We start from the raw sequence: 20982 nt of genomic DNA on the forward strand, positions 1-20982 counted from the left end.
ACAGACCAGGAAATTTTAGAGTGAGCTCGGCTACCGAACTTGTGAGCTCGTAATGATACGCGCCCGCCGACTGGAGAGGCCCTTAACAAGCTTTAACTCAGTCAGTCCTGTCAAACACTTGTATGAGGTGCTGAAATGTGGCTCACAGCCTTTTTTTTTTTTCCTCCTCGGTCCTTTTCACTCCACATCAAAGAGCAGTTTAATAAGGTTGTTGCTGAAAACCTCCTGCTTTGTGACTTTTAGAATAATATACCTCCTCCCACCCTGCACTCTCTGCAATCTCTATTCTCTCTCACACACACCTTCCTGCTGCTGCACAGCCACTGATGGCAGCGTTCCCAGTTTTAAGGTCTACCCAGAAACAAGAGGTCATTTCATGGTCTGGTGGCTCTCTGACGGAGATAGAAAATCTTCTCTAATTTTCCTCCCAGCTGAGAAGATGTATGTCTTTCTTTGTCTCTTTCTTTCTCACTTTCCACCCTTTATTTGGACACAGTATGGGAAAGTAACAGCGTGCATGTACTTAGGTAGTATTTGAGATGCTTGTGCACATCTTGAGTATTTCCATTTTTGCTGTTAATACTTAAACTCTTGTGCAATTCAGACTTACTAGTTCATTTGCGGATTAAAAATACAAACAATAGCACACAAATTATGATATATTGTGTATTGTGTTATATTGTGATCCCTGTGGGGAAATCCACAAACTGCGCAGTAGTATATAAAGTATGTTTTTACTATGAGATATATGTTGATGTTATGCTAAATTTTGAGATGAACACATTTATACTCATCCTTAATTTTGAACGCATGTCTTTACTTGCATTTCTTTCAGTTTTACTTATGTAAAAGTAGTTACGCTACAGTTTGGCTGCGTGTTAAATGTTAAATACCAACCTTCTAGCCAGGCTGTTTTATTGGTGAGGCCACAAACAAAGAGGCCACAGAGGCCCGAGCACATGCACGGGCCATCTGGAGCTTAAACAGTGACAAAGTGTGATAGCGGCTAGAGGGGAAATCAGGTGTGCAGGGACTTCATAAAATCATGTGGTCGTACTGTAACAGCAGGAAGTCTTTGGCCCATCGCCCGAGGTGAACATTCATGCAGTAGACTGTCTCATCACATAGGCCTCTACATAAATAATAGTTTACATAATTGTGCCAAGAGCCAACACTACCTGCGGTAGCTGCCTGTGCGTGAAGTACATAGATATTATTTTCCAGGAAGCCTGTACTACCTTTTTCCTCTAGATAATTTATACAGGGATTATTTCTGTTTGCACATTGCAATGGCCGGAGCTGGAGGCAGAGGTAGGACATGACCTGAGGCGCTTATAATACACCATTCCTGCACCTGTCTGTGGTGGAAGTGGGTGGCTGACGCATGTGACTTGCTCCGTGTGGTATAACGTTGCACTCTGGTGGTCTAATGTGGCATTTCACCTGAATTTGAAGTGATCAACAGTAAACCTCTCCAGCTTCTACAGCAACAACAGAGAACAGCTGGTGCGAGTAACTGAACCGTGGCCCGTAGCTATGTGGTGAGACAAGCCTTTATCAAAATGTAGATAACATCGATCAGTATGACTCAGATTATTCAAGGTGGTTTACGTCAGATTTTCCCCTGAGCGCTGCCTTATCACTCCTCGTGTACTCATACATACTGCATTATCTCCTGGAAAAGATTCAGTCCAGGGCTGATTTCAGACTTTTCTGGGACATGTCTCAGTGATGACAGCGCAGATTTCACACACGTTGACACAACAGTATTTTTTATTCTTATTATAGAAAAATAGTTTATATAAAAACAAATAAGTTATGAATTCCAGCAGCTGCTTTGTATTTTTCCTCTTTTATAACATCTCTTACGCCCAACACACACACACACACACTCTCTCTCTCTCTCTTTCTCACATGCACACATACTTCTGCTTGTGTTGGGTTTCACAGTCCACAGTTGTCTTATGTTCAGTCCCAAATATCATCCTCGTCTTCTCTTATCTCCTACCCGAAAAAAAGAGCACGGATCATTTCAGTCAGTTCGGCAGCTGAACCTGCTGAATTCATCTCAGTCCACGGTGCACCTTGTGACCTACTTCCCGTAGAACATCTCCATGAGCACCTCCTCGATGTTGACGCTCCCTATGACGGGTCTGAAGAAGAGCTGCGCGACCACGGGCGGGCTGATGGTCCTCAGCATGGACAGGGCTATGAGCAGCTTGGCGAACCGCGCCGTGTCCTCGCGGTGGATCAGCCTGACGTGCTCGTTCAGAGCCTGGTGCGCCTCCCGACGCAGCGACTGGATGTAGTGCAGGCAGCGCAAACCCTCCAGATCTGAGAGGGGAAAGGGGTGATGTGGGAGGAAGGGAGCACAGAAAGAGAGGTAGTGGGAGGAAGTGAGAAAGTGGAGAGAGAAGTTTAATGTGGATTCGATAAAACGAGCAGCAAAGGTGCGCACATTGGCCTGCGTGTCTGAGATTATGCACAAAATGTGATTCTCTGTAACTATTTGGGTAATGTTTACAATGAATCCAACTTTTGGCACAAATAAACTGCCCGTGACGATCAAACACAAGCAAAATACAGCAGCGTAACCAGAGTGACGTCTCTGTGCTGTGTGCCACATGAGTTAAATAACTTTGACGTGCAGGTGCCCTGACCCACCTGGGTTGAAGAGAACAGCTCCCTTCAGGTACGCGTACTCCTTCGTGCTGATATCCACACTCCAGCACTTCTTCAGGAACGCTTTAATAGCGTCGATGTCCACGATAGAGACCCCGGCCGCGCCGCTGCTCTGCCTGGCCAGAACCTCGCCCTGCCTGTCCGGCAAACCCGTGAGGATGCGCTGCAGCATGCTGGGCTCCACGGTCTCTGTGGTCTCAAAGTCCACCCGGTCCTGCGCGAGTCCCAGAACGAGCAGAGGCGCCCAGCCGCTCCGGATGAGCATCAGCTGGTCGTCCTCCGGGAGCTCTCGGAAACAGGGCACGTTTTTCACGAACCGCAGCGTCTTCACGAGGACCGCGGACGCGGCTTTGCAGGTCACCTGCGGGGAGCGGAGGATGCCCCGGCGCCGCGTCGAGCCGCAGGAGCAAGCCTGCTGCCGGAGCTCCTGCAGCGAGGCTGGGGCGGAGGAGGGCGTCTTCTGGAACAAGTGTTGCAGCGTTTGTTGTTGGGGGTGTTGGTGGTGGTGGTGGTGTTGTTGTTGTTGCTCCTCGGCGGTCACAAGGTTGCCACTCTTCAAAATGCTGTAGAGAATGCTGTTGTTGTTTCGGACGCTGGCGCCTCGACAGCGGCAGCCCTCCAGCGTGGCCATGACCGCTGGCCGATGCACATGGGCCGGAGCTCGGCGCGTCCCGCTGCTCCTTTGAAGCTGCGGAGGTCAGTGACAGAGGTAGCGCTGTTTTCTTAGCCCCTGATAGCCCCGAGTGAAGGGCGGCACGTTTATATTAGCTCCCGTCTGTCCCCGCGCTTTGAGAGCCTGTTCAGACTCTCTCTATGTTCCACCTCCCCAGGCACCTCCTCCTCTATTTCTCCACCTCCTCTTGTTTCTCTCTCTCTCTCTCTCTCTCTCTCTCTCTCTCTCTCTCTCTCTCTCTCTCTCTCTCTCTCTCTCTCTCTCTCTCTCTCTCTCTCTCTCTCTCTCTCTCTCTCTCGTACACACACACTTTTCACAGTTCTCTCATATTCCAGACAGACTACTGCAAAAATGATTTTTTTTTGTTGTTGCCAGAAGTCACAACAGCTGCTTTTATCTCATTGCTCACATGTGAAAGGTTAAATAAAAAGGTTAAGAGAGACTCAAATGAAACACTGCAACAGCTCCAGCAGCCAGCATTCAGTGGCCCTTTTTAATTAAACAGTTTTTATTGAAATAGTTGAAGAAGAAAGACAGAGAGGGAATCAGAGACCAGTTCTCGGCATTACCTCGACTCTCTGGCAGTGTTGTTTATCAGGCAGCGGCCGGTTAAAAAATATAGGGCAGACCTGGATCTGAAGGCTTAATTATTTTAGGGACAATTTATATGATTTTCTATGAGAAAGGAGTAGGAAGAGGCGAGCTGTGAAGGCCAGCCGCCAGCCTTGACTCGGACACACTGATATTGATTTAACCGTGAAAACTGGAGCTGGTGAATTATGATGTCATGACTCAGTGCTCTCCTTGCCTCTGTCACTGAAGGAGGACGGGGAGCAGCGGTGGGGAGGAGTGGAGGTCAGTGAATGAGAGGCTGAGAAGGACAGGTTGGGATAAAGCAGACGAATTAGAGGTTTATCTTAATTGCTCCTAAGAGGGATCACGGGTTAGGGTTGGCTGCTACCTGAGAGCGGCGGAGGACGAGGCCCAAGGGGAAATCAGAAGTGATTATAGAGGAGTTTAGCCAGGGAAGGAAAGGAGTAGAAAAGGCAAAAGTTCAGAGCAGGGGTCTAAGGTTTCTACAGACCAGATTGGTCAAAGGTTTGAGTAGTTCTGGTATGGCCACGTAACAAATACCTTCACTCTGGTAAATGAGGATCTTCATTGAAGGGTTGGGGTTAGGGTTTGTAAGCACGGCCTCTGTGTCCCTTTCTCTGTCGCTTTGAAGAGCGCAGGTATGAATAGAGGCAAGATGAAAAACTTTTGCTGTAGTGCTACAACATTGTTCGGAGGCCGAACGTCTTTGTATTGATTTAGCTGAGAGGGAAAAAACAGAGATTTTTCACATGTTTATATCAAGGACACCGCGGGATAAACAGCCTTCACTCAGCCCGTCTCTTCTCCTGCTCAAGGCCCAGCCAGCGCAGGTTATAAAAATCCTTCCGTCTCAAGGAGAGATTACATTATGTCTTGTTGCAAAAGCACAGAGAGTTGAAAAGACAGCCACAGCGCTCAGTCGCTCTTTGTCTTGCACTTGGGTCCCGTTTTCCCCCTTTGTTTGTTTATCAGATTTGGGCAGGATGTGCTCAAGTAGCTCTCCACTCCTGCATCTTTCCCTCTGACAGGGAATCTATCTTAAATATTTTTTAATATCATCCTGCACCCAACCCCCTGCTCATGATGCTCATGATCAAAACAGTTTGAACGAGCTTTATATTAAATACAATTGAAGAAAAGCATTTTTTACTGCACCAACTTTACAACTAATGCCTAGAATACCTGTCTGGTTGATCAGACACCGCCCTCAAGTTCCCACAACAACAACAGGTGTATGTGGTTTTTAATGAATCTGTTAAAACAGCTTTAACCATGACTTGATATCGTGCATGGTGTCCTGCAGCTCTTCCTCTAGCAGCTCACTGTGGCCGGTCTTTCTTGTTACGTCTAGCCCTGCGTGCAATGATTAAGACTTATCTAGAGTCAGAAAATGCAGAAGGACCACTGAACACTACAAACTGTTTGCTTTAGCAGTAACTTGATAGGTCTTCAGTTATATGTGTTTCCCAAAAACTGAAAGGGGCCTCAACTTTCTGCAACCGATTACATGTAAAGATATAAAACTTGACAAATAATAAATAGTAGGGCTGCTTGACAATTAAGTAAAAATGATCTGGAATGGAATCTGAAAATACATTACTACTTTGCAGCAGTGTCAAAAGTTTAGTTTCATTTTTTTTTGCAATCAATTTATACATTTTGGAATTAAAAGGGTGAAACCAGATTTTAGTACTTTAATGAAATGTGCAGATGTTTTTGTGTGTGTGTGTGTGTGTTCACAGGGTCAAGTTTGTTTTTAGTTTTCTCTGATGTGCAGCAGACTGTTTCGCTGGCGTGCTGCCTGCTGGTCCCGCGCCCAGTTTAAAATGGCCCAGTACGGGAAGGCCCCCTCAGCAGACAGCCCCACCACATAACTTTTAAGATAGGAACACACTTCTCACGGAACACAACGCTCTGATAAGGGTTTGTCCATAGCTGGTACGCAGTATTTCACCAAACACATCGTAAGTTACACCCCCAGGACTCCTCTGGCTCAGCTTAAAGCTACGAAACAATCCTGGTTTCACACTTCAGGGCAAACGTGAAACTCTTCTTCATGTCCTTCCTGTCAGAGTCCTTCCTCTCATCTCCAAAACGTCAGCACACACAATCCCAAAATTAAGTGCCGGGAACAAATCAATAGTTCATCTGTATGTGCACACTCACATGCACACTCGTCTGCCTCTAATCTGCACTTCTTAAACTAATTGCTGTGACACCCAGACAGTCGGAGTCAGACTGCATCAGGCGTGCCGCAGTTCCGTGTCTGGTGTTGAAATTTAGAGCAAGGTCAGAACCGAAGGAGATATTTACTCAGACGAGGGGCATGGGAACGTGAGAGAGAACGTTCAGGAATTAAAGCGGAATGGATTGAGAAAATGAAACATCGTTAAAAGTGGTGTTTATTGTTTAGTTATAATAAGACTAAGAATTAAGACTTCACCTTTTAAAAGATAAATAGAGTTGTCTTGACTCTACATTCTTGGGAAATGATCGGGATTTCTAATTTTGAACTTTTTCAATAAATGTGCAGACTGCTCAAGTAAATACGCAGAGTGTTTTCAATAAGTAAGTATTGTTATGTGCGCAGTAAGCATTTCCTGAAGGCTGATCACACAAATGAAATTCTGAGGTTGCCATGACCCAAGAAGACAGCTCTTTGGCACATTCAGGCGAGCCGGCCTTGAAACCCAAGAGTGGAGAAAAACACAAGGTTTTTACCAAACACTTGGGGCTTAGACACCCACAGGCACTGCAAGACATGTCTCAGAAACTTAAGAGGACAACTTTGTATGATTCAAGGCTTTGCATTAAATGGCTCCCCTGGAAAAGTCTTGTACTGCATTGTTTGTTGATTTGTTGGGCACTCTTCTGGCGGTTGCTATAGTGACTGCCTCCATTTTCTCTCTGTGGCTGCTCACATAAAGGACTGTGTCCTTGTCTCCATAATAGTTACAAATTGAATACTGCACTTTCCAAGGACTCATGTCACCAACTTACAGCAAAGTGAAAGTGTATGACTGTGTGCTTGTGTCAGAGAGGACGAAAGAAGAAGACAAGTTGGCTTTAGATGTGCTGGACAAATGAGAGGTTATATAGATATAGATATAGACATAAATATATAAAAAGATGGAAAGACTGACGAGAACAAATACGGAACAATCATTAAAGATTAAGGAATAAAGAAAAGTTGTGGAAGTGGTGACACATACTGTAGTTTAGATCAATATCAGAATAATTTAAAAGAAGTGAATTGTACGAACCACAAAAAAAAATTTATATTGTGACTGAAAATACAGAATGGTAGCTTATACAAAGTAAATTAAATGGTTTTTATCAGCTCCCCTTTCCTCCTACAAGTTTAAAAATGGCAAAACACATTAAAACACACTTGTTCACAATCATTCAAACAGACTTTAAGCCTCTAAGACAAATTTTAGATTTTTGCATCTAATAGTACGCATCATAATTTGACCAATCAGAGTCTTCCACGTGGGATGGCGTTTACTCAGTCGTCATGGAGCAACCCGCTCCCCTAGAAGTTACCCGTGCCCTCCTACCTTTACCGTTGTATGTGTAGTAACCCTGTCACCTAATAACAAGAACTCCGTGATCAGAGCCTCTCTTTGAATAAACACAGCTTGGCTCATTGTTTACCTCAGCTGTTAACCTCTCGCTGAATATGGGTGAACGGCACGCACACACGCGCGCACACACACACACATAACATAGCACGCGCTTGTGATAGGATGGTTGGTTCACAGTCTGTTTGTCTCTCCTCTTGTAACAATGTTCAAGGATAGTGTATAAACACAAGGTCACCCTGATTGCAACAAACAAAGCAGCAGATATACTAGCTTTTAGGCCAGGCACAAATGATTTTGCAATTATGGCGCAATGGGATGTATTCTAACACACTGCAGTAACATAGGTTGTATTGTGACTGGTTTATTTATTGTACGTTTTATTGTACGTACAGTGTTAGTGTTGTGCATCCAGTCAGTGTAACGCATTTGCTGTTTTATCTGATAAAAGTTTGTTCAAAAACATATTTATTCGATTGTTTTTTAGCTTATAATTTGAAATACATATATATATATATATATATATATATATATATATATATATATATATATTTATTTGAATTTATATTTATCAAAACTCCCTAGAATACTGGAAAGTAAAATTTTGATTTGAGTTTTGACCTTTTGGAAAAACCTCTGCAGAGAAATCTGTATCTGTATTCACCACATGAAACAAGCTAGGATGTTTTTACTTAAGTTTCATTTTCTATTCAATACAGCTTTATACGTATACTTCACCACATATCACATCAAAGACGAGGTTTGTACATTTTACTGCTAGTTGTGTTACATATAGTTAAAAAATGTATACAAGGCAGACAGACAAATGTTTCTGATCTTGACATTTCCTCCTCTGAGCTTGTCACTTGTTTCTATTTGTTATTCATTATTTCACAAAACAAGTTGAGGTTAGAACAAATGCAAATTAAGCCGCGACCATGAAATGCTTTTACATCAGTGCATCAGTGACAGTACCCAAATTATGTCATATATCAAAGGTTCTTTTCAAAGGATTTCTTTTTCTATTAGTTCACCCGAAAGCTTATCAACTGATTTAATTTTTCAGTCATCAGTAATATTTGCAATTCAGTTTAATTAAATTCGTTGACATTGAAAGTAAATGAATGATGTTGGTTTGTTTATCGCTCCTACATAAAGCACAGTCACTCAACCCAAACTGTGTTTCAAACCAAACTACCTTGAACATTTACCCTTTTTTCAAAGATTGAAAGATATTGCAAAGACTGTCTATGATATGAAATGCTGCAAGTACTCAGCCAGTTGGGAAATGTTCATTGCTACATGCCCTACCCCCAAAAGTTCCAGTGCAAAACAAAACAAAAAAAAATAAAACTTTTTGGGGAGCAAAACTGTCTTTAAAGTTAATTTAGACCCTGGTTCCTGCAGTAGAAAACTACTGAGTGCCTAAAGAGGCTCCTAATCCTTGCAGCAAGTTCTTACTGAACCACTATATACACTATATTGCCAAAAGTATTCACTCACCCATCCAGATAATTGAATTCAGGTGTTCCAATCACGTCCACGGCCACAGGTGTATAAAATCCAGCACCTAGGCATGCAGACTGCTTCTACATTTGTGAAAGAATGGGTCGCTCTCAGGAGCTCGGTGAATTCCAGCGTGGTACTGTGATAGGATGCCACCTGTGCAACAAGTCCAGTCATGAAATTTCCTCGCTACTAAATATTCCACAGTCAACTATCTGGTATTTTAACAAAGTGAAAGCGACAGCAAATCGGAGGTCGCCAACTTTCTGCAGAGTCAATCACTACACACCTCCAAACTTCATGTGGCCTTCAGATTAGCTCAAGAACAGTGCGTAGAGAGCTTCATGGAATGGGTTTCTATGGCTGAGCAGCTGCATCCAAGACATATATCACCAAGTGCAATGCAAAGCGTAGGATCCAGTGGTGTAAAGCACGCCACCACTGGACTGTAGAGCAGTGGTGGCGTGTTCTCTGGAGTGACGAATCATGCTTCTCCATCTGGCAATCTCATGGATGAATCTGGGTTTGGTGGTTACCAGGAGATCGGTACTTGTCTGAGTGCACTGAGCCAAGTGTGAAGTTTGGTGAAGGGGGGATTATGGTGTGGGGATGTTTTTCAGGAGCTCGGCTTGGCCCCTTAGTTAAAGTGAAAGGAACTTCTTCAGCATGCCAAGAGATTTTGGACAATTTCATGCTCCCAACTTTGTAGAAAGAGTTTGGGAATGGCCCCTTCCTGTTCCAACATGACTGTGCACCAGTGCACAAAGCAAGGTCCACAAAGACATGGATGAGCGAGATTGGTGTGGAAGAACTTGCACAGAGTACTGATCTCAACTTGATAGAACACCTTCGGGATGAATTAGAGTGAAGACTACGAGCCAGGCCTTCTCGTCCAACATCAGTGTCTGACCTCACAAATGTGCTTCTGGAGGAATGGTCAAAAATTCCCATAAACACAGTCCTAAACCTTGTGGAAAGCCTTCCTAGAAGAGTTGAAGCTGTTATAGCTGCAAAGGGTGGGCTGACGTCATATTAAACCATATGGATCAAGAATGGGATGTCACTTAAGTTCATATGTGTGTAAAGGCATATGAGCGAATACTTTTGGCAATGTAGTGTTTTGCCTCAAGTAATCCACACTTCAGATTGCAAGGAATGAGTCAGAGGAATTATAGACCACAACAAACTTGGCATACACACAGGTAATGTACGTACATACAGCATGTTTGTGATATGTATGTTTTTGGTTAAGGCTTTTGTGTAACAATTAATTACATGTTGAATATTAAGGTAGTCCTAAAGTGAGATTACAGTTGGGGTTGGATACAGGAGTGATGACCCACAGTGACATCCATCTGGGGCATGATGCCCTACATGTTGCAGTGTAAGGCCAGTGGGAGTCTTGAGTGAATCCAGACCGCTTGGCAAATAGCTGGCAACAAGAAAAAAAGCTGTGTGTTTGTGCCGTATTTCTTACTCTTGTAAGTTTTCATGTTTCTATTGTGCAGTATTTTGTACATGTGTCACCTAAACAAATGCCAATAGTCTGTCATGTTATTAATTCCTTTTTTTAACTAAAGATCTATATTTTAAGTCTGGAGATGTTATTCATGGTTTGTACAGATTGTTCTACCCACGCCCACAAAACTAATCTGTGTATAATTTTCCCAAATATACTGTTTGCTGTATGGATTGTTTGTGTTACGCTGTAGGCGGGTGTTCATCAGCTCTACTCACAGAGACAGAGACACACTCACCAAAAATAGAAAGAAAGAAAAAAAAAACTCACCTCGAGTACTGAAGCTCAAAATACTGCAGTGTTTTGTCTAACATTAGTTACATAAGAAACAGTATTTACCATAAGTCCCAAGGATGTCAGGTTTGGTTATCAGGTTATTTGTGATGAGCTACATCCCAGAACAACTTTATCTTCTGTAACTGCTTGTCCTGTGAAGAGTCGGAGCCTATCCCAGCTGTCATCAGGCGAGAGGCGGGGGTACACCCTGGACAGGTCGCCAGTCTATCGCAGGGCTAACACAAAGAGACAGACAACCATTCACACTTACATTTACACATACGGCCAATTTAGAATCACCAGTTAACCTTAACAAGCATGTCTTTGGACGGTGGGAGGAAGAACTTCACAAAGAAAGGCCCAGTCGGCCCATGGATTCAAACCCGGAACCTTCTTGCTGTGAGGCATCGGCGCTAAGTGCATCGGTGCTTTTCACACAACCCAAAGCAGTCAAATGTCGGTCCAACATGCATTTTCCAGCAGATGACACCTACTGCAAATTCCTCGTACTGTATGTGCGAACCTATGTGGCAATAAAGACGATTCTTTTAACTTGCTAACTGTGTCTGTCTGCTGTGTGGTTCTGTGTATGTGGTATACTGTGGACTAATTGGCTGTTTCACAGAAAATGGCTTCCTGCTGTGGATGAAAAACATGCTCATGAGACTGTAAGAACAATGAATGACGGTAAAATACTCCACTATTATTACTCTTTGACTTCACAGATTTGATTTATTGGAATATAAAAAAAAATATATTAGTTAAGAACACAAAACAGTAGTGGACAAAAGGCGCATGTAAAGGATTAATAATAACTCAGTACTAGCTGTCTCAGACAAAAACAGATCACCCCGCTACAAAGAAGTGCCAGCAACATGAAAGAGTGTGTGTAGGGTGGGGGGGGGGGGGGGGCAACGCAGTTGTAATGTCCTTGTTGTGGATAAACTGTGTGTTGAACATATGCCACTGGGATGCGAGCTAATTAGCCAAGGTTGAGTGGGACCCCGGGGGCTGAAGGAGTGCGTTAACATGTAGGGAGGATGGAGGAGAAGAGGGAGAGGCTGCCAAGGTCAAGCCCATGAGTGTGCATGTGCTACCGAATCCACGCGGCACAATGGCCCCCCAGTGACACACTCGAGTGTTTGTTTCATTCTGTCTCCTCACGTCTTAAGACCTCCTCCTTCATTCCAGTTATCTCACTCCGCTTGTGCGACCCCACAAAGGGTGCACTCGAAGGAGGCATCATAAAAATGCATTTAAGGATAACAGCTATTCAGATGCAGATTGGCTCACCTGGCTCTCTATCCAATTTCGTCCCTCTTTCCCACACTTGTCCTTTCCTTCCACCTCTGCTTGTCCTCTCTGATCTATTCATTGCAACCAAACGCATGTCACAGAATGAAATAATGTCCCCTTTTTGTATGTATAGCCCCTACTAAAAACACAGGTGAGACACGCATGTATTAAGTGTATGTGTGTATCATGCGATGCGTGGAAAGGCTACTCAGTGAAATATGAAATACTGTAGCTGTATGGAGCAATAATTTATGTCCCTCCTATCTCATTCTTTATTGGTCTCACAGTGACTACAGTATGAATATTTTGCCTCGCAGCATATTGAGGACGGGGTCATGTTTGCATAAGGAGGTAAATTATGACACCAATAACAATGCCGGCGTGCCGGGAAGAGACATGGGGGAGGTGAGGAGGGCGAGAGGAAAACAAGACAGAGCTCGTGTGGGAAAGATCAGGGCGAGTGAGCTGAAAAAAAAATAAAATAAAGGATGTTAAGGAGGTTGGCTGGTTTCTCTTTTTTTGGGAGTTTTATTATTTGAGAGCCAAACTGCGACATTTCCACTAATATTCCCCCAAACAAAATCCTCATTAAGTTTGCAAGAGAAGAATTTGAAACTTACACACATTGAACAACAAAAAAGACATTTTCAAATTTCTGTAAATGATTCACAAGGCAGGCAGTGAGTCACGCTGTCTGCTTTGCTTCCTTGGTTATTCTGTGATACGTAATGCCTTGAGAAATGCAATGTTTTCTGTCTTTTGATATTCCAATCTGAACATATTCGCTTTCTTCTGTGAAATTACTTATAATCTCTTGGAACCTCACATATCACTTGAAGATAATTATTTCTATGCAACTTTATAGTGTATTTTTGTCTCAGTCCATGTCATCTTTCCTTCACATTTTCTTTGTCCTTCGTTTTATCTCTTTTATTTGATGCCCGTTGTTATGAGTAACTTTGCACATAAAGATTTTGCGCTCAGCAGAAGTGTAGGTTAACTCGATCAGCTTGACGAGCTACTTACGAATTAACCTTGATTTAAAGCTTGTTTTTAGCTTTCCTGTGCACCAACAGGATCTACTTGTATTCGAGTGTCTTGAATATGATGCTGAATTCCAAGAATCTGTGATGTTGGACCGTAAATGCCATCTTTTTAATCACTCACATCAACTCCTGTTACATGTTGTAATTAAACTGGACTTTTGATGCAGGAAAGGCTTGCTTGTTACTCTACTTTTAGTGGATTCAAGTAAGAGTACATTGCATTTATTCTGCCAGTGCAGAACTTTTACATATAAATGATTCAATATCCAAAAGAAAAAAAAAAAAAACAAAGATGACTCCAAGGGCATCTGAGTGGTGAAACTATACAAGTTCAGTTGCTCTTGGTTTCAGCTTTTTTTTGTACAGACGATGACCCGGATGACTGAGAACCTTCACAGACATTCAAGCGTTTGCCAGGGCGAGTTCGCACAATGCTGTTTTGAGCTAATCAGCGGCGAGGGAATCACAATGTATTTCGAATAATAAGGGTCTGTGAAACTTGTGTCTGTAGTAGCATTCACATATTGGCGCAGTGCATTTTACTAAATCTGCAAAGATTGCTTCACAGAGCTGAAGAGGGGAGCAACCGTACCTACAGGGACAAAGAAGCTCACACCAACAATAGTTTAGCAGAGAAACCAGCGTTACAAAGGTAACTATGAAACTATGAATTACACACCAGAAGAATGAAACAGGAAGTTTCTGACACTCCAGATGAAAAAAAAAAAAAGGAAGGATGGAGGAAGGATTTCAGTCTAAAAACTCAAATTTTCTTGTTGCTCATCGCTTTGTTGCTGACACTTGGTTGCCAGTGGACATTCCAGACTCTTGTTGCCTTGGTAACCCTCTTGGTAACCCTCTTGGTAACCCTCTTGGTAACCCTCTTGTATGTTTCTCTAAATCTAAAAATATGGCTAGTTCATGGGTGGAGCCGCCCTCTTAAAATTCATAGACAGTGTTTTCTTTGCTTGCGTCATATGTCAGTCAATTGCATCAGTTGCCTCCATTGGTTGTGATTGGTCCGCTTGGAAATAGCGTGTTGATAGATGCTGATTGTTTTGGATCAATACAGATGGAACACATCGAGGAAAGGTTAACTGAGAGAGGTTCGGAGATAGGCCTACAAACGCTTGTATGACTCGTCTTCGATGAGGCTGTTGAAAGTGCAGCAGGAAGTAGAAACAAAAATTGGTGGCGTTTTTACAGAGCGAGCCAGAATGACGAGCGCACAAGTATAAATGGCTTGCACCGGTGAAGGCTACTGTCATGCTTTGTGGTTAGTTTTCCTGGGTTTCTGTTTCTTGTATTTGGAGTTCTTGTTTTTTTTACAGTCATGGTTTGGTGTTAAGTTTTTCTGTTTTCAGTTTCCTGTTTTGTTTTGTTAAGTTCTCGATTTCCTGTTTTGTGTTACTCCCTGTGTTTCCCTCTTTTGATTAGGTCATTGGTTTCTCCTTGTGTTCTGTCTTGATTTGTGTCACCTATGTCTCGTCATCCCTCTGTCCCCTGTGTGTATTACCCTGCCTTCCCCTTTGTTCCCTGTTAGGTCGTACTTGTCTCTAGCCTTGTTTTCATGCCAAGTTTCTTGTCACTCGTAGTTTTTGTCCTGTCTTGTGTAGCTCACTTTTTCAGTGGATTATGTTTCACTGAAGTTTTTGTTTCTTCACCTTTCGCCAACTCCTGCCTCAGCCTTCTCAGTCCCCTTACCTCGCAACCCATCCTAACAGCTACATGCGTAGGTTACGCTGTATACCTCCTACAGAGGCCTAAACAGCCCTTTAGTTTAGCTTTTCCTCCATGGAGAGTGATGAACGAACAGAAGGGGACTGAGGATTGCAGTTATGTGCAGATGTACACAGCTTTTATGTAATTACTTTCATTACTAGAGTGGGGAGACAAAAGTTTAGCTCTATAGCTTTATATGAGCAGTGTATTTGTGGCCTTGTTTCCTTTTTCCACAGGCAGTTTGACTTTCAGTGCATTCAAGCAAACACTTAACACACAGAGAGCATATAAGTGTATCTGTGGTGTCAAGTACTACATACACGCATCCCGCCTCAAAACTACTTCTCCTGCTTTCTATTCTCAATACTGGCGTGCAACTCTGAGACCGTATCAGTCATCGTCATTAATAAAGTCTCATGGCGAATATCTTCATTAAGTCTGTGTGATAAAGGGTTTCAGCCACAGATCTTTGTCCATCCATATGTAGAAGAAATATCCCCTATAAAAGTGCTTTAGTCAAGTGAATGATGTGGTAACCAACTAGCAACAGAAAATGCATTGTGTGTTTATGCTGTATTTCTTCCACTAAAGTATTTTTTCTTGAGCAGCATTTACGACATGTGTCACGTAAACATAAACAATCTTGTTATTACCTTGTTTGTTCAACTTAAAATCTATAGAAGAGACCTTGGGGTTTGCCAAGCATTGTGAAGTCTGGAGAATGCATTAACGGCCTGTTCCATTGTTCTACTCAAGCCCACATAGTTAATCTGTGCATCATTTCCCCAGTATGGTTTGTTTGTGTTACACTGTAGGCAGGTGCTCTTTAGCTTTACTCTCATCAAAGGGTTAATTTGAAGTGTTGACTCGCTGTTAAGGTGGACTTCTGCCAGCAGCCACTTGAAGGTCTCTGTAATTTGATTTTGAGAGCCTCCAAATTTACAGGGACCCACTCAAAATACAGAAACAAAACTACTCAGACAGGGAGGTTTAATACTACAATGTTTAAGTCAAGTTTGTGTCCAAAGAATGTCAGGTAATTTGATTATTTCATTCATTCATTCATTTTCTGCAACCACTTGTCCTCTGGAGGGTCGCCATTCATACTCACGCCCAATTTAGAATCACCAATTAACCTAACGAACCCAGACACAGGGAGAACATGCAAAGTCCACACAGAAAGGCCCAGTCGGTCGATGGATTCGAACGCACTGTGAGGCATCAGTGCTAACCACCACACCACTGTGCCACCCTAATTTGATTATTGACAGAGCGCTTTTCTACTTTATTGGCACTAAAAGAGCTTTACAGTCACAATGACACATCTACCCATTCCTTCACACAAGAACACAAACATTTACACACACCAGTGTGAAGCACTGGGAACTGGGAAATGAGAAAAACTTGGGATTTAGTGTCTCGCTCAAGGACGCCCCCTGGGATGAGTTGCATCCCAGAATAGTCGTGTCCTGCACACATAGGCATGTTCACAGCTCATGAACTGATTTTAAGGCTGTGTGTGTGTGTGTGTGTGTATCAGAAGAAAAACCTTAATCGTATTATCATCAAATCATTCATCGATGTGACAAACCCATTATTAAACTGGAAACAGGAACTCCATACATACATTGTCCCTTTTTAGCTCCTATTTTGGTCTCCACCAGCTCCAGGAAATCCACACGGCTCTTTAACTTGACAACTTTTGCTGTTTAATTCTGCACAATAGCTTCCTACTGATGCCCATATGTCAGAGCTAAAACTATAAACGTTGCTGTCTGTTTTCATTGTACTTCATTTTACATTAAGGCTTAGACACTGTTGTGAAAACATCTCTCCAAAATTGAGACCTGAGCATCCAACACTGCTGGCTGAACTTTTGTTTTGTAGGTGCCGTACATCCAGTGTTGTTATATCAGTTACTTTCACAAAGTGAGCGACAAACGTAAGGCGGACATTTAAGGAATGAGTCTGAGTTCAGTTACACGTCTTATTTAGGTTAATGCCAGCTATTTACTAATGAAATACTTAATATTATTATTATTATTATGTTGACCCTTCTAACAAATTTTGTTGCAAGCCGCTAAACAAAACATGGCAGGGTCTTGATCCACACAGTTTTAAAGTACGCCACATTTCACACATCTCACCTGTTTCAATCCTAGATTCTTTTATAACAAGAAGTTCTTTCCAATTACGCTTCCTTCTTTTCAACCTTTTCAAGTTCATCCACTGGCCTTGCTTAACTAGAAAAATTGCTGTGGCACATCATTCTGCCTGCTCTTCACAATTTATTTGCACCGGTAATTTTTTTTTTCCTCTCTTTTCAAGGTGCTGCTTTCTATACATGTTTGCTTTAACCAAGGCCAAGGCCTCCACTAAAATGTCAGTTGAACTTGCTGAACTTCCTGTTTATAGGAAGCAATATTTTTGCCGAGCTACTCGGCAGGTACTGTATGTCTTAAACGTGCCTGTACGCTCAGTAAATTGTAAACAATATGCAATGTAGTCTACTTTCAGCTTATAATTTAGTTTATTTCAACTGATTAAGCTTGAGATGATGAGAGTAAAGGTCACCGCTGTTGGATTTTCTCAGAGATGGTGGAATCGTTTCCATACTGGAAAGTGAATTGAAACTTTTTCCAGCAGTCAAGGCAGAATTACAACCTCGGAAAAGCAGGCAACTTCCATGAGGCACCAGATTTTCAGAAGCCAGCTGACTAAAGAGGCCCTGATGTGACACCATGAAGCCTAATACTTTATAAAGTGTGTTAGAAGCCTAACATAATCCTAAATAAAATTGTCAAATTACCACAAAGTAATTAAGGTGGGAGACGTGGGGAGAAGGGGAAGCAATCTGCGTTCACATCTCATTTTTGTCCTCAGGCCTGTTGGGTTCTAATTATCATTGTTATTATTTTAACCTTTATATCACCAGAAGAAATATCGCTGAGATTAGAAATGTCTGTTTCAAGAGCGTCCTTGCCAAGACAGGCAGCAGCACAAAGAACAGGCAGCAGACAGAACTGCAGACAATTACTTGAAAATACCAGAATGACAAAAGCATTCATCCATTATTCATTGCAAGTTATCATATCAAGGATCAGAAAGGGGCAATGTGAATCAGCCGAAACAAACGGCGAACTGACGCGTGTGTGCGCCTTTAATTTAAATTAATTTAAAATGAATTTATATGTGAACATTTCTGTTTTGTCCTGCGAGGACTCGGTTCCTTTAACCTGGAAAGTTTAGATTGAATCTGAATCTGAAATTCATTCATAACGGTTTGGCAACAAACATTTTATCCGCGAGCTGATTTCTGTGTACAACATACAACAGATAATAAAGGACAGAGATATAACAATGGATTAAAGTGTGTCAAACGCTCCAGGAAATTAGGTCAGGATGTGTGTGCGTATGTGTCACTGATAATAATAATAATCACAATCTTAGTCCATTTACATTCCAAACAAGGAGGCCGTGGGAACACAGATTGCTTTGAAAAGTAGAAAAAAAAGCACAGTTCCAAGAAACTAAACTGTTGTGCTATTGTGAAAATGTTGCACCAATCATTAGCTTTATGAAAATGTTGCATCAATTTGAAGAATAACATTGCAATGTTACGCTGAAACTATCAAAAATATATAGAATGGACACTTTTAAGGACTCCTGCCTGTGGTAAAAAAATCTTGTTTTTCTCCAACCAGCTGCCGTCGACATTCATGTGGGTACAGTGTGCCGTGATATATAGTCAAACATGAACACATTATGTTTCCCAGCTCTTTGAGAGCGAGATCCTGCTGCACCGCTGTCTCTCAAGGTCTCCCTCTGTCTGCTCTAGCTTAACCAAGGTCACCCGCCCCGCTGCAGGCTCCCTGCAACCTTGAGCGGCTAACTGACCGGGAAATGTGTGTTCTCCCGTTCCACCACCTCTGTGTCCCAGTGTCAATCAGCAAGATACAGAGCAGGACTGTCATTAAACGCTCCAGCATGCTGCCACTTGGACATTAGGTCACTCTGGCAGATGTAATCTGAATATGAAGAGACGCTCGCTCGAGGCCGTCCGTGAAAATAGGAGAAAGAGTTCAGCTTCTGAATGAGTCTTAATTGACTTAAGCGCTTCAGGTGTATAAAGTTGTGCGCTGGAAAAAGTGGAAACGTGTGTGTGGGTGTGTATCCATGTCTAATTCTATAAAGAGCTAAAACAATTTTGAGTATTGATGGGCACAGACGAACTGAGAAAGAGGATTTTTAATCACAGCCACAAAAACTAAAAGAAATACAAGTAAACATACATGACTGTTCCAGCTAACGAGGCTACATACTAAAAGCTCTTTAAATAAAGGCAAGCTGCAGAGTGCCGCAGGCATTAAAGCCACAATACTGAGAGTGTATCGGGAACCTTGGTTTTGATATGAAATCTTGTGGCCTTGCCTCTACTGCCCTTCATGTTAAAAGCTCTTTGTGACAAGGAAATTACTTTATGAACCTTTGAAAGACACTCCAACACTTCAACCTCCCTGTTAGTTTCATTGCTAGACGGTAGGAGAAGTGTGTGTGCGCATCTGTGTGCGTGTGTGCTTTTAACCATTTAAAATCACTCCAGCTTGTCATTCATTTCATCTCATTTCACAGTTTCGCCATCGTTACTTGACCTCGTTCTTTTCCTTAAAGAGAAAAACTGCTAAAAATTGCAAAACTTAATTTCCACCCAAATAAGTAAAACAGTAATTTGTAAATCTGTGGAGAAGTTAAATTATTTCCACAGTTTGTATAATTTGCTGCTTTATCTGAACAGAGAGAGTGTGTGTGTGTGTGTGTGTGTGTGTGTGTGAGAGAGAGAGAGAGAGAGAGAGAGAGAGAAGGGAGGCTGTAGGATATGACGTTACCTTCGGTCCTTTAAAAAATTCTTCACCTCTGCTGAAACAACAGGCCTGTTTTTCATTTTTTTTTTCCAAGGTCGGTGGAAATCAGTTTATTTGGATGTGCTCACACCGCTGGTCTTGGCATTGGGTGAAACATATTTATACGTGAGCATTTCTGTTTTGTCCTGTGAGGACTCGGTTCCTTTAACGTGTACCTGGAATGTTCAATCCGGATAGAAGCAGAAATACCAAACATGTGTCTCTGCGGCCTTGAGACTTCACAGGGCTCCGACTGCCGCACTCAGCTCGGTAAACACAGTTTCCTCCTGTGGCTCTCTGTTTGGACAGGAAACAAGGAAGCTGATCAAACACTGACTCAGAAGGCCATGGCTACACTGAGCTGGAGTAAAGTTGCAGATCAAATAGGGAGAAAGGTAAAAAATAAAAATCTCTTTTTAATGTGTGTATATATGCTGGCTTGTAGTCCTCATTTGTGCATGAGCAATATTTTCCCCAAATAAATCCTGCAGTGTAGATACCCTTATCTCAGTATCACACATAGTGTTCAAGTTCGTGTCAGTGCATTACTGCCTGCATGCTGCAGATTTACAACCTAGTCCTTTATGACATCATGGACTCCCTATGACAGGAAGTGTTAACTGGATGGATAGATTGTAGGGAGGAGGAGGAGGAATAAGAGAAACTGGAAAATATCCAATATCGAGAAATTTTCAATGTCCCAAAGTGTAACTGTCACATGAGCTGCTTTTAACATTTGGGACATTTTATTTTGAAAGTCCACCCTTCTTCAGTCTTTACTTACTGTAAGTAGTTGTGGGCTTTTATTTTGAAAATACAACACATTCAATATATTCATTATAACCTGTTCATCAGTTCCTTTTTTCATCTTCCTGCAATCTCTCTGTGCAACACCGGGGGCTTTTATTGTCTCTCCTGTAATTACCGGGAGTTACTGCTTTTTGTCATCATCCAGGCTATTGTTGATTTTCTGCAGGCTCTTAAAAGTCTCTGTATTTGTGTGTATGTGTAAAACTGGAGCTGCCAGTCACATTTAAGATAAAATACATTTTTAATTTATACCACAGTGGGGAGATTTTTAGTGTTACAGCAGCCTATAGTTAAGGACAATGCACAAAGACAAGAACAAGTGAACATTAAATCAATAGAAAAATAGCAATTAAACAGTATCCAACAGTAGCTC

At 42.3% G+C, this 20982-nt stretch overlaps 1 protein-coding gene across 1 annotated transcript; it reads right to left on the reverse strand.

Annotated features, from left to right (window-relative positions):
• Window positions 1-1800: 1800 nt before the first annotated feature.
• nr0b1 (nuclear receptor subfamily 0, group B, member 1) lies at window positions 1801-3375 on the reverse strand. The gene is made up of 2 exons (XM_084545654.1): window positions 2665-3375; window positions 1801-2334 (listed from the first exon to the last, which is right to left on the reverse strand). The coding sequence occupies exons 1-2, from the start codon at window positions 3311-3313 to the stop codon at window positions 2093-2095; spliced, it is 891 nt and encodes a 296-aa protein (XP_084401780.1). The 5' UTR covers window positions 3314-3375; the 3' UTR covers window positions 1801-2092.
• Window positions 3376-20982: the final 17607 nt, after the last annotated feature.

Source organism: Chelon labrosus, assembly GCF_963514085.1.
Source record: "Chelon labrosus genome assembly, chromosome: 5".
Classification (NCBI taxonomy): Eukaryota; Metazoa; Chordata; class Actinopteri; order Mugiliformes; family Mugilidae; genus Chelon; species Chelon labrosus.